Source organism: Myxocyprinus asiaticus, chromosome 42 (assembly GCF_019703515.2).
Source record: "Myxocyprinus asiaticus isolate MX2 ecotype Aquarium Trade chromosome 42, UBuf_Myxa_2, whole genome shotgun sequence".
NCBI lineage: Eukaryota > Metazoa > Chordata > Actinopteri > Cypriniformes > Catostomidae > Myxocyprinus > Myxocyprinus asiaticus.
In genome coordinates, this window is record NC_059385.1 from 1,770,893 (window position 1) to 1,785,000 (window position 14,108).

The 14,108-nt window shown below is 37.9% G+C and overlaps 1 protein-coding gene across 5 annotated transcripts in view; it reads left to right on the forward strand.

Annotated features, from left to right (window-relative positions):
* LOC127433060 (small G protein signaling modulator 1-like) overlaps positions 1-14,108 on the forward strand; it is a 32,851-nt gene that overhangs the window by 13,442 nt on the left and 5,301 nt on the right. For 4 of the 5 annotated variants that reach the window (XM_051684693.1, XM_051684694.1, XM_051684695.1 and 1 more), the window contains 11 exons: positions 1,496-1,622; positions 2,879-2,943; positions 3,031-3,176; positions 3,287-3,415; positions 3,533-3,703; positions 3,836-3,907; positions 7,239-8,615; positions 12,865-12,989; positions 13,088-13,170; positions 13,600-13,709; positions 13,825-13,921. In XM_051684693.1, the coding sequence (XP_051540653.1) occupies positions 1,496-1,622; positions 2,879-2,943; positions 3,031-3,176; positions 3,287-3,415; positions 3,533-3,703; positions 3,836-3,907; positions 7,239-8,615; positions 12,865-12,989; positions 13,088-13,170; positions 13,600-13,709; positions 13,825-13,921 (2,502 nt within the window). Of the gene's footprint in view, positions 1-1,495; positions 1,623-2,878; positions 2,944-3,030; positions 3,177-3,286; positions 3,416-3,532; positions 3,704-3,835; positions 3,908-7,238; positions 8,616-12,864; positions 12,990-13,087; positions 13,171-13,599; positions 13,710-13,780; positions 13,922-14,108 lie in introns of those variants that run through there. The other variant, XM_051684696.1, reaches the window with a different exon arrangement.

Sequence of the window (14,108 nt, forward strand, 5' to 3'; positions counted from 1 at the left end):
AAAACAAGATACATTCACTTGGCAAGCAAAATGGTATTTAGACTTGTTTCTAAAATCAAACAAAATTGCCGTTTATGCTTAAGACAAGACGAAAACAATGTTTGCCTGTAGTGTAAGAAAAATGTACCTAATTCAAAGAGAAAATCTGATTTTGAAAACATGTATTTTTACTTGGCATACTATTCTTTGAAACGTATTTGCAATAATTGCACATTGCATGCTGTTTTGCATACTCTTTTTTTTTTTAACCCTCCGGGTCATTTTTGACCCGGTAGAAGTAAATCATAATTTTTTAACATAATTTTTTTTGGGGTATTTTTAAAAGAAATTATTTTAGAGATATAACCATTCAGTTGCATTCCTGGGTCAATTTTGACCAAGGCATCAACACATGATATTATGCAGATATTTTTGCACATTTATGATTTGATTTTTCTTAAAAGTACTTTACTTACATTTAATCTTTTTTTTGTCTCAAATGGGACTGATTCTTGTTCACAAACATGCACACACACACACACACACACACACACACACACACACAGTCTCATGCGTGCACACACAGAACTGACAAAACAGATGTAACAAACTTAACAAATCAACTATATCAAAGGAAACACTGCTTAAAGGGAGGTGTGAAAAGAGCAAAAGTTCAAGCACACATAGTCTGAATAAGGGTTGAAGGGAGAGAAGTCAACATTTTACTTTGCCGCCTTTTAAGCTTGCAGCATAATCACACATTAATATTCAGCAGTTCATGCAATAAACACAATACATTTTGTATTAAAACATTGCATACAAGTACAGATGTTGTGTCGTTGTGTTGTATAGTTGTTTTGATGTTGTTTGGTTGAAAAAAATTATTTGTTTGCTTAGATTTTGACCACTGAGTTGTTTTTCAGCAGTAATGAGTAATTAATTAATAAGGAAGTTAATAGGAGAATTTCTAGAAATTCTCACTTTAAATATTATTATAAATTGAATGCAATGTTGCATTCAAATGAAATTTCAGAAAAACCTTGACAAAAAATATATATTCAAAGGTATCATACTGGTTTAGCTGTAGTTAATATATATTTTAAAATGTTTAAGAATTTCTCAACTTTTTAATAATAAAAAAAACTGACATCATACATAATAACATTTATATTTTTCAGTTAACATGTCAAAAAATATAGATCTTTTTACATGTATGATCAGCTAAGAAGATAACAATGATGAAAACAATTGCATTATGAATGTTTTATAAGCTTAAAACTACACCGGGTCAAAACTGACCCGGGAATGCAAAAGGTGTATGCAATAGGAGGGTTAAATATGACTTAATGCATAAGTAGGTTATTCTTTGTTCTGTTGCCTTACACATTTATACGGGTCATTCAAACACTTCATAAGACAATGCAATACTCTTTGAAGTTCTTAAATGTTTTGATTCATGCTGCATTTACGATTGAATAAATATCTTATACTAATTGACTTTCTCTCATCGTCTCAGTGGCACCAGAACTGATCGATCAGACAGTGAACATGTGGCAGCCCACACCCAGGAAGTCGTCTTGTTCTTCCTGTTCTCAGAACGGATCATCCGATGGTGGACTTCCTAATGGGTGCAACCATGAAAGGCTAGTCTGATGCCCAGATGATCGACAAAAGATTTAGTGTATTTTAGAAATGTCCACATCATATTTCACTGCAATATATATATATATATAAAGATTTAGTTATTTATGAAACTTTTATTTATATTTATTTATTTATATAGTTATTTAAATATTTGTTTTGTTTATTTATTCATTTCATTTTTATTTCTTTCCTTTAAAAAAAAAATTAAGCTTATTATTTGGACCATTACATTTTTATTGCAATACAATTATGAAAATCATCCTGTCCGGACACAAAGTTTTTATTTATTTATATATTTATTAAAGTGCCGTAAACTTGCAATTGTATTTTACAAATGTACTGTATATATAATAATAATATATATGATAATATATAATTTTTTCACATGAATGACAATGCTGTATTTTGCATTGCAATAATGGAATTGGGGTCAATAAAATGGGCTTAATTTTCATTAAATGACATAGAAAGTGCAAAATATCTTACTGGTACTGAAATAGGCTTCATTTTCTTAAAGGAATATTCCGGGTTCAGTGCAAGTAAAGCTCAATCAACAGCATTTGTGGCATAATGTTGATTGTCCCAACAATGAATTTCGATTCATCCCTCCTTTTCTTAAAAAAAGCACAAATGTGTGTTCCAGTGAGACACTTACAATGGAAGTCAATGGGGCCAATTTTTGGAGGGATTAAAGGCAGAAATGTGAAGCTTATCATTTTTTTAAAGCTCTTACATTAATTCTTCTGTTAAAACTCATGGATTATTTGAGCTGTAAAGTTGTTAAAATCATCAATTTTACAGTCAGGGTTTTAGGGTGTGTTGGCATTACATCGTCATGGCAACAAAGTTGTACAATTGTCTATAACTTTCCACAGATGTGGTTAGTAAGTGATTTAATCACAGTAAAATCATGTTAACACACATGTTGTTTATGTTTTGTGTTTATACTTTTGAAACAGTGAGTATTTTAATGTTTACAGATTGACCCCATTGACTTCCATTGTAAGTGTCTCACTGGAACACACATTTGTGCTTTTTTAAAGAAAAGGAGGGACGAGTCGAAATACATTTTTGTGGTAATCAACATTATGACACAAATGCTGTCGACTGAGCTGAACTTGTATTGAACCCTGGAATATTCCTTTAAAGACAAAATATGATTTCTAATTATTGTCTTTTGGGTACAAAATGACCTGGATGTGTTATTGACAGTTTTTCATGAGATTTACTGTTTGTTTGTTTGTTCCTCATTCAGGGCGCCACTGAAGTTACTCTGCGAGACCATGAAACACCAGATAATTTCTCGTGCTTTCTACGGCTGTATGTATCACATGATATTTACGGTCTTACACGCGCTTTAGGAAACTGTTCGTAATTCTGAAATATGATCTGATGTGTGTCTTTAAGGGTTGGCGTACTGCCGTCACCTGTCCACCGTCCGCACACACCTGTCAGCTCTAGTCAACTTCACCATCGTCGAGCCTGATATTCCTTATGATGCTAAAGGAGGACTTTCAGCAGAAGTGTGGAAAACGTTTCTACAGGACAGCGCTGTATGTGACATTCCATACATATCTATTCAGATGTTTACTTCTTTAAATGCTGAAATGCTCCATGGCCTCAGATGTTTAAAACTAAGCAGTAAATTCCCTCTCCTGTGCAGTCTTATGAGGAAGAGGAACTTTTGCGTCTGGTGTATTATGGTGGTGTAGAGCCATCTCTGCGTAAAGATGTCTGGCCCTTCCTGTTAGGACACTATCAATTCACCATGACACTTCAAGAACGGAAAGAGGTGAGCTGAACGTGACAAAAACTGGCAGATGGAGTTTAATGTTCATATTTGGACCCTATTTACTTTCTTAAAGGGATAGTTCACCCAAAAAACTTAAATGCTAAAAACACTTTTTAGGTGGATGAGCAGATTCGAGCATGTTACGAGCAGACGATGAGCGAGTGGTTGGGGTGTGAAGCCATCATACGACAGCGTGAGAAGGAACAGCACGCTGCTGCTCTCGCTAAATGTGCGTCGGGTGCTAGCGTGGACCGCGAATCGTGCCACGACTCCACCATCAGCACGGATGTAAATGTTTAGGCTTGTATCCACCTACACATATCGGATGTGCTGGGAACCACCAGGAAGTTGTAGATATAACCTGACGATTCCATGCAGATATATTTAACGCGTTTAATGCATTTGTGCTTCTCTCTCCAGTCGTCGCAGAGCAGCAGTTCGGATAAACACAGTCACGCTTGTTCAAAGAGCGACTCCAACAGCAGCACTCAGGTGAGATATTAATCATGCATTAAAAACAACATGAACTCAAAATTGACCCGACCCAGAGGACAATGCCATTGCTCAGAGGTTGCTCTTTCAGAGCTCACAAGACTTGATGAAGTCCCTAATTCCTTTTAGCATGGACTTGTTTCTTAAATAAAATGGATGTGGATAGCATCATTTGCTCTTGGAAGAATTTGAGTTCATATTGAGATCTCTGACTTTGATATCTTGGCAAATCTGAGACGTTGTTGAGATCTCTTCTGAAACTTGAGAAAAGACACGTGTTTTTCAAGAGAAGCATCTGAGAAGAAAGTCTCACTTTAATCTCACTGCTGTCAAGGAGAAATAATTAAGACATTAAAGAGATCTCATTTGTGATTTTTCTTACATATCTGTATTTATTTTCTTTATATTAACCAATATAAACATAGACTGATATTTCATGATCCAATCAAATACTGAGGGGTAAAATCAAGTCCCACCCTTATATATATATATATATATATATATATATATATATATATATATATATATATATATATATATATACATACAGTGCATCCGGAAAGTATTCACAGCGCTTCACTTTTTCCACATTTTTTTATGTTACAGCCTTATTCCAAAATGGATTAAATTCATTATTTTCCTCAAAATTCTACAAACAATACCCCATAATGACAACGTGAAAGAAATTTGTTTGAAATCTTTGCAAATTTATTAAAAATAAAAACCGAAAAAATCACATGTACATAAGTATTCACAGCCTTTGCCATGACACTCAAAATTGAGCTCAGGTGCATCCTGTTTCCACTGATCATCCTTGAGATGTTTCTACAACTTGATTGGAGTCCACCTGTGGTAAATTCAGTTGATTGGACATGATTTGGAAAGGCACACACCTGTCTATATAAGGTCCCACAGTTAACAGTGCATGTCAGAGCACAAACCAAGCCATGAAGTCCAAGGAATTGTCTGTAGACCTCCGAGACAGGATTGTATCGAGGCACAGATCTGGGGAAGGGTACAGAAACATTTCTGCAGCATTGAAGGTCCCAATGAGCACAGTGGCCTCCATCATCCATAAATGGAAGAAGTTTGGAACCACCAGGACTCTTCCTAGAGCTGGCCGCACGGCCAAACTGAGCGATCGGGGGAGATGGGAGTGGTGGTGGCATAGTGGACTAAAGCACTGAACTGGTAAGCAAAAGGTTGTTGGTTCAATTCCCACAGCCACCACCATTGTGTCCTTGAACAAGGCACTTAACTCCAGGTTGCTCCAGTGGGATTGTCCCTGTAATAAGTGCACTGTAAGTCGCTTTGGATAAAAGCGTCTGCCAAATGCATAATTGTAAATGAGAAGGGCCTTAGTCAGGGAAGTGACCAAGAACCCGATGGTCACTCTGACAGAGCTCCAGCATTTCTCTGTGGAGAGAGGAGAACCTTCCAGAAGAACAACCATCTCTGCAGCACTCCACCAATCAGGCCTGCATGGTAGAGTGGCCAGACGGAAGCCACTCCTCAGTAAAAGGCACATGACAGCCCGCCTGGAGTTTGCCAAAATGCACCTGAAGGACTCTCAGACCATGAGAAACAAAGACTGAACTCTTTGGCCTAAATGGCAAGTGTCATGTCTGGAGGAAACCAGGCACCGCTCATCACCTGGCCAATACCATCCCTACAGTGAAGCATGGTGGTGGCAGCATCATGCTGTGGGGATGTTTTTCAGCGGCAGGAACTGGGAGACTAGTCAGCATCGAGGGAAAGATGAATGCAGCAATGTACAGAGACATCCTTGATGAAAACCTGCTCCAGAGTGCTCTGGACCTCAGACTGGGGTGAAGGTTCATCTTCCAACAGGACAACGACCCTAAGCACACAGCCAAGATAACAAAGGAGTGGCTCCGGGACAACTCTGTGAATGTCCTTGAGTGGCCCAGCCAGAGCCCAGACTTGAACCCGATTGAACATCTCTGGAGAGATCTGAAAATGGCTGTACACCGACGCTCCCCATCCAACCTGATGGAGCTTGAGAGGTCCTGCAAAGAAGAATGGGAGAAACTGCCCAAAAATAGGTGTGCCAAGCTTGTAGCATCATACTCAAAAAGACTTGAGGCTGTAATTGGTGCCAAAGGTGCTTCAACAAAGTATTGAGCAAAGGCTGTGAACACTTATGTACATGTGATTTTTTTCGTTTTTTATTTTTAATACATTTGCAAAGATTTCAAACAAACTTCTTTCATGTTGTCATTATGGGGTATTGTTTGTAGAATTTTGAGGAAAATAATGAATTTAATCCATTTTGGAATAAGGCTGTAACATAACAAAATGTGGAAAAAGTGAAGCGCTGTGAATACTTTCCGGATGCACTGTATGTATATATACTGTATATATATTAGAACATTTTAACTGGGCTTTATCATTTATTTTTGGTACTTTTCAAATGTCTTTTATGTAAATATTTGACTGTTTTACCCAGACTAATATTAAAGTATCAAAATCCATTATAAGAATACAAATTATTACATGTTTTAAACTATTATAATTTAATAAACCTTTTCAATATTTTTGTGTAAAAATAATTTCTATAAATTGTCTCACTGTTGTGGCATCATTTCCAGCACTCCAAACAATTTTGCCCCTAATAAAGTTTTTTCAAAAGTTAGTGTACTTGTTAACCAACCTGTGAAGAGCATGAAACATGAGACAAAACAAAGAAAAATCAAGGGAATTATCATGTGTGAGCAGAATATATATATATATATATATATATATATATATATATATATATATATATAATATGTTTTAATATAAAATAATAATATAATTAATTATATATAATTAGATTTTAATATAATATTTATTTAATTATATTTTAAAATAAAAATACTAATATTTAATCATCATTTCCAATCAAGCTGTGATTTTGCCAAATTATGCAAAAAGTGTGAAAATATTATTTAATTGTGTTTATTAGGAAGACATTAAATGTTAGCAATGAAATTAGCCTTAGCAAGACAAAGGATGTCATTAAAAATGTCATTTCCATCAGCTTCATTTCCAGCACATAATTCTATTTAGAACAATACAGAATTTTAGATGTGCTGGAAATGACACTATGGTGGGAATGTTCATTACAAAAAGGACATAAATCTGCTGTGATGCATGTACAGACACTATTGGATATCATTAGTAAACAAATTCAAACATTTAGTGAAAATGTGAAAAATGTTTTAAGAAAGCTTCACTTTTTAAAATACCACAGAGCTTAAAGTGCTCAAAGTTAACAAAACCATATGCTGAAATTCATCTCACATTTTATCTATTTGACCCTCTACAGGTATTTGGGTCTGTTGATGAGGTGGACCCAATTGAATCTGAGCCTAAACCAAAAGATGAGAAGCCGCAGCCCAAAATTCCCAATGGAGCACTCCCAAACCGCACTAGTTCTCCGGACTCTGGCCATCCATCATCTCGTAACTTCTCCGTGACTTCCGGTATGTCAGACTGCTCTCCGAGCACCGAGGAGACTTCAACACAAGAGTCTGGACCCAAAACCACAGCTCAAGAACCGTCGGCTTCGACCTCAGAGGTTCCGTCTGAAGTTCACACCGATATTCCTCCAAAGTCTAAAGAGGAGATATTGCAAAACATCTCCACCACTCGGGACACAGCGAAGGAAGATACTGCCATTTCACAAACAGAGAGCATTATTTCTGACGTTGAGGTGGTTAAACCTCCAGTAAGTGGCAAACCACAAACCTCTGATGCTGAAGAATCATGTAGGACTGAAACACACAAGTCAGTAGTTTCCGAAGAAGACCCAAACTCAAAAAATGCAACTGAAGGTGCAGGAATCACTGAACCTAAAATGCAGCCCCGCCCTGAAACTGAAGCCAGAAAACCTTCTGATGACAATGAAAATGAGTGTGAACTTCAATCATCAAAAGATCCAATTGAAGAAATGATCATGGTTGGGGGATGTGTTACTTCAACGTCTCTAGAAGACAACACAAGATCAAAGACTGACCAGACGACAGATTTAGAAGTTGAGGAAAGCAAAGACACTGACTCCAAATGTAGTGATCCAGACCTGAAAGAGGACGTCAAAATCTCTCAAAGAGATGAAAACAAACCTGAAGCTTTAGGTGAACACAGAACCTCTGAGATGACCAGCAACCCTGAGGAGAAAATTTCTACAAACGTCTCTGAACGTTCATCTGAGCCAAACAATCCAACGGATGCTGAAAACTCCACTACACCACAAATGACTCGCTGGGATTCTGATCGCAGTAGAGCCACATCAATAATCAAACAATTGACCGAATCAGAGTCAGAAAGCTGTGGTCCGATCACCTCGCTATCAAAACAATCTTCAGACATGTCCGACGACTCGCCTTCAGCCTTGGAAATGGAGGAGATTTCTTCGTCTGTAGTTCACATGCCATTGGAGTGTAACATATTGAGGACGCCTCTTACATTGGCTCGTCCCATTGCGGTGTCCGCCTCTGGGGAGATATTGGCCATGCGAATGCCAGCTTTGGAGCTCTGCTTGGAGCCCGGTGTGAACATGAGCCCGGAGGGAACGGAATCTGCGCTCTCCGAGGAAGAACCGGAGATGGAGAACTTATTTCCCAATCCAGACTCTCTGGCAGTCACAGGAGAACACAGTAACGTCATAGCATCTCCGGTGTCGTCAATTGGGACCACTTACTCAGTAAGATCACCTACAGTCGCAGAAGAATTCTCAGTTTAATATCGTGAGATCACCAAAGACTACTTTAATGAGGGCTGGGTATCGCAGCAGATTTGCCAATTTGATTCCAATTTCAATTCGATTTGATTCAATCCTGATTAATTTGGGTGCACTGCAAAAAAAAAAATTCTTAATGAGTATTTTTGTCTTATTTTCCGGTAAAAATATCTAAACATTCTTAAAACAAGATACATTTACTTGGGGACCTGGGTAGCTCAGCGAGTATTGATGCTGACTTCCACACCTGGAGTTCACAAGTTTGAATCCAGGGTGTGCTGAGTGACTCCAGCCAGGTCTCCTAAGCAACCAAATTGGGCCGGTTGCTAGGGTGGGTAGAGTAACATGGGGTAACCTCCTCGTGGTCACTATAATGTGGTTCTCGATCTCGGTGGGGCGCGTGGTTAGTTGTGGGTGGATGCCGCGGAGAATTGAGTGAAGCCTCCACACACGCTATGTCTCCATGGTAACGCGCTCAACATGCCACGTGATAAGATGCGTGGATTGACGGTCTCAGACGCGGAGGCAACTGAGATTCGTCCTCCGTCACCCAGATTGAGGCGAGTCACTACGTCACCACGAGGACTTAGAGCACATTGGGAATTGGGCGTTCCAAATTGGGGAGAAAAGGGAAGAAAAAAAAAAGATACATTTACTTGAGAAGCAAAATGACATTAAGATATTAAGCCTTGTTCTTAGAGAAATCGTACAAAATTTGGTAACGCTGAAAGAAAAGTAACAAGAAAAGACTATTTGCCAATAAGGTAAGAAACAAAACATGATTCAAAGGCAAAACAAGTTTATTTTTGTTAAATCTTCTGGCAAATTCTTTTTTGTTTGTTTTGTTTTAAGGATTAAACCCACCAAATTTGGTTACAGTTCTCTAAAAACAAGACTTTTCTTAATTCTGCCTATCAAGTATTTTTTTTTTATTTTTATGCCTGTTTAGATATTTTGTTAAGCAATACTCAGTAAGAAAAATAGTTTTTCGCAGTGTATATTTCAGTTAAAATGTCCATTTTTCCTATCTATGAAAGCAACATGATGACTCTCAATCCCAGTTTCGATACCTCAACAAAATAATAACTAATCTGAGTAAACATTGTTTCAAGTTATCAAATTATTCAAGATAAGTAATCAAGTCAGAACAAAGAAACAAATTTCAAACAATAGAACAAATAAAAACAATAGAACAAAGATACAAATGAAGAAAACAGTGATTGAAGTTTTCAACAGCAGTATCAAGTATTTAAATGTATATAAAGTATATAAAAAGTTTGGAAATGTTAAATAAAACTACTTAAGTTACTGGTCTTTACTGTATGATTATAATACAGCAATTTGTTTTAAAGCTACTAAAATTATCCAGCCAAGAGCAGTGAGCGATTAATTAATATTAACAACATACAAGTCAGCGGCAGGTCTATTAAGCTGCATTTACACTTCAAATCAGATATTTTTATCCTGCTGTTTACGTTCAGTTTAGGCATAAATGACTGTATTTCCATTAAAGGTGCGCTCAGTAATTTTTTAGGCACGTCGTCATGGACACTGACACCTAGTGGTGTGGATGCAGCGTCATTCAAATGCAAAAGTTTTCTGTTACCAATGCCAATGTAGAAATGAACTATTCATAGTCAGCCATGATTAATTTCATCCATGATTGAAAGTGTCCAATAACAAGACGGTTACTGAGATTAAGCGAGTAGTATTTGGCTGGTCATGTGATTCTAACATGGCAGCCCTCATGAGGGGACCCTCTCCATGTAGAATAAAACAGCTTTTATGACTGGAGTTTTCATCTCATGAAAGTGTTCATGATTATACACTATACATACTGTATATATATGTTTCAAAATATCAATTCATTTCTTAAGGAGTACAACTTTTTTTAATGAGGAAATAATTACCGAGTGCACCATTAACCTCCTGAGACCCGAAGATTCATGCTTTTGAGATGTTATAGACATTACAGCTGAATTTCTATGAAGCTGAATAAGTAATTCTGATTTAAAGTAATGTCCAGCATCATCCAGTCACTGCCAACCATGTTAAAATAACATTTTGCATTATAAAATTATGAATCTATGTACTCATTGTCTCATGAGTGATTCAAACATCATCTGCAACCTGAAACTGAACTTTTGATCAGATTTTAGGAGTGAATGCACTTAACTGCATAGAGAGCTATAGGATGCTCCCTTGCTCCCTATTTAGTGAATGACTTAACCTCCAGTGTGCTGTCTGTCTGCACTGGTCTCAGAACAGTTAGAAACACACCTTATTTTCATCCTAACTCCATATAAAGACTCTGAAAGCAAAATTTTTCAGCTTTTGCATGAATACATTTATTCTCAATATGCACAGTAAATATATAGGAATGCATTTACAAATGTTGATGAATAGAACCGTATTGTACAGTGATAACAAAATAAAATATAAAAAAATTTATATTAAAATGAAGCGAAACGACCCACAGATGTGTTAATGCTGAAAGATGTTTTTTGAGAGAATATGGTCCCATTTTCCACATATGTGGACTTCATCTTTATCAGCGTGCTAACACGTGAAAAATTAATAGATTTATTTTTTTTATCCCCATTTTCTCCCAATTTGGAATGCCCAATTCACACTACTTAGTAGGTCTTCGTGGTGGCGTGGTTACTCACCTCAATCTGGGTGGTGGAGGACAAGTCTCAGTTGCCTCCTCGTCTGAGACCGTCAATCTGCGCATCTTATCACGTGACTCGTTGTGCATGACACCGCGGAGACTCACAGCATGTGGAGGCTCATGCTACTCTCCACGATCCACTCACAACTTACCACATGCCCCATTGAGAGCGAGAACCACTAATCATGACCACAAGGAGGTTACCCCATGTGACTCTACCCTCCCTAGCAACCGGGCCAATTTGGTTGCTCAGGAGACCTGGCTGGAGTCACTCAGCACACCCTGGATTTGAACTCACGACTCCAGGGGTGGTAGTCAGCGTCAATATTCGCTGAGATACCCAGGCCCCATGAATGGATTTTTTAAAGCGGCATATCAAACGAACTAGAGATGCTACTCTTTACAACCAAACAGGTTTCAATGAAAAAACTTAAAGAGGTTTTTACCAGAGGCACTTTTGTTGGCCCTGCGCCCATAGGAGCGCTTAACAGAAATCGACGTCATGCTGTTGTGTCACGTGACTCGGTGCATCAAAAGTTTAACCCTTAAATGACAGTGTAGAGTCTTGTAAACAGTATTCAATCGGTTTTAATTCATCTAAATTATGCGTTGCGTATACCGAAGCCAAAATACAATGTCCACGCATGTTTTTGTTTTTATGAATCAATATTGGGATCGTTTAAATTAAGAACCGATCATTTTTTAACTGGAAAATCAATCTGTTTTGAAAGGCCTAATTTTTAATCAAACACTTGGTTGACTTTTTTCAGCTAAAATCAGGCTTAATGAAATTTGAAACACTGTCCGTAGTGGCCAAAGTGATAAGTGTTGTTGGCCGTATGGGCTCCATTTTTCAGTGTGAAATGTCCACAGAGGGGTACCAAAAGTGAGTTACGAAGCAAGTTGTTTTCAGCTGGACAGACTGTAATACAGTGAAGAGGAATGTTTATATTAGAAACTGTACACCCCAACCCAAACCCCAGACCTAAACCTACCCATCAATGGAGAAAAAATTACATGTAAGAGGTAAAAATGCAACCTCCGAATCGTGCTCGTTACTGATTATGCAAACACGATTACTTCCTGGAATCAACGCAGAATCCCAAATTGGGTCTCCCACGCTGCTGATCTAACGTGCTTCCAGTGGGAAGGTAAACTCGCTGGATCCGATGCAAAAATGTCTGATTGGAGTTGGACCTTGTGGGTGTGTCGGCATAATGTGGCCGATTCTAGGGAACTGGAACTCTCGGAAACAACATGCCGACTTCCCATGTGATCATGTAGGGAATTAATCGATTCAAACATATATTGGTCATTTAGTTTAAACATCTCCAATGAGACAATTGAGCAACCATCCTGAGATCTGAATGTGGACCAAAAGTAAATCTATTAGAGCAGAGCATAACTAGAAAAATGTATATTCTCTATAATAATTTCCATAATTTTTCGATTAATTTCCATGACTTTTCCAGGCCTGGAAATCACAATGTTAACATGTTTTCAATTTCTCTTTTTTTTGGTATTGTCTTTACCGGTGAGCAGCAAGAGCTAGTAGACCTGTACACACTCAATCTACACCGTATTGACAAAGACGTCCAGCGATGTGATAGAAACTACTGGTATTTCACTCCGGCCAACCTCGAGAAACTACGCAACATCATGTGCAGGTAAAATACACCGTATATTCTTGACATGTAAACCTTGAGTTAAAGAAATATATCTACACCATTGCGTTGATGTTCTACGTTCGATTTCTTTCTGTCAGTTATGTGTGGCAGCATCTTGACATCGGTTATGTCCAGGGAATGTGTGATTTACTTGCACCCCTGCTGGTCATTCTGGATGATGGTATGTTAATATAAAGACCTACACTATTTTTGTACCTCACTAATTATAGTGAGCTCTATATGTTGTATTGTATATACAAATGGATAGTTCCGACTTGTTCAGAACCATGTACAAAGTAATAGATTTACACACATTTGTGAACGCACGTCAGTTAAATTCTACATTAAGGGACTTTATACACCAAGCACATTTTTGCATGTCTTTTATCCATTTTCTACGTAAACCTGCACTAGATGGACGTCATTTGACGAAGGTCTCACACAGGATTGACATGTTTTTCAGACACCGGCGTTCTGTTCTATTTGTTGTGCACGAGAATGCATTCGGTCTGAACGGCCTCTAATACGCCAAGTTGCTAAACACGCAAAACATCCCACAGTGTTTTATTCCACGTGTCTGAATAGTCTCTTCCTTATTGTTTCAAATCAGAGGCGATGGCTTTCAGCTGCTTCACAGAGCTCATGAAGAGAATGAATCAGAACTTTCCTCACGGTGGCGCTATGGACACGCACTTTGCCAACATGCGCTCACTTATCCAGGTTTTACACAGAATCCCATGCACATCCTAAACTAACACATATATACTCTATATATACCGCTGATGTCCCAGTTGGTGTGTCTGGCTCATTTAATTTGTCTATAAAACCTGTTTAGATTCTGGACTCTGAACTGTTCGAGCTCATGCAGCAGAACGGAGATTACACACACTTTTACTTCTGTTACCGCTGGTTCCTCCTAGACTTCAAGAGAGGTGAGTGTAACGACACTGTGTCTGGAATATTCCAGGTTAATTATTAAGTTAAGCTCTATTGACAGCATCTTTGACAAGCGGTGACAGATTCATCCCTTGATGTATAAAAAGAATGGAAAACATGTTTACATTAATGCACTTACAATGGAAGTCTATGGGGTAAGTGTACGATACCAGAATAAACATA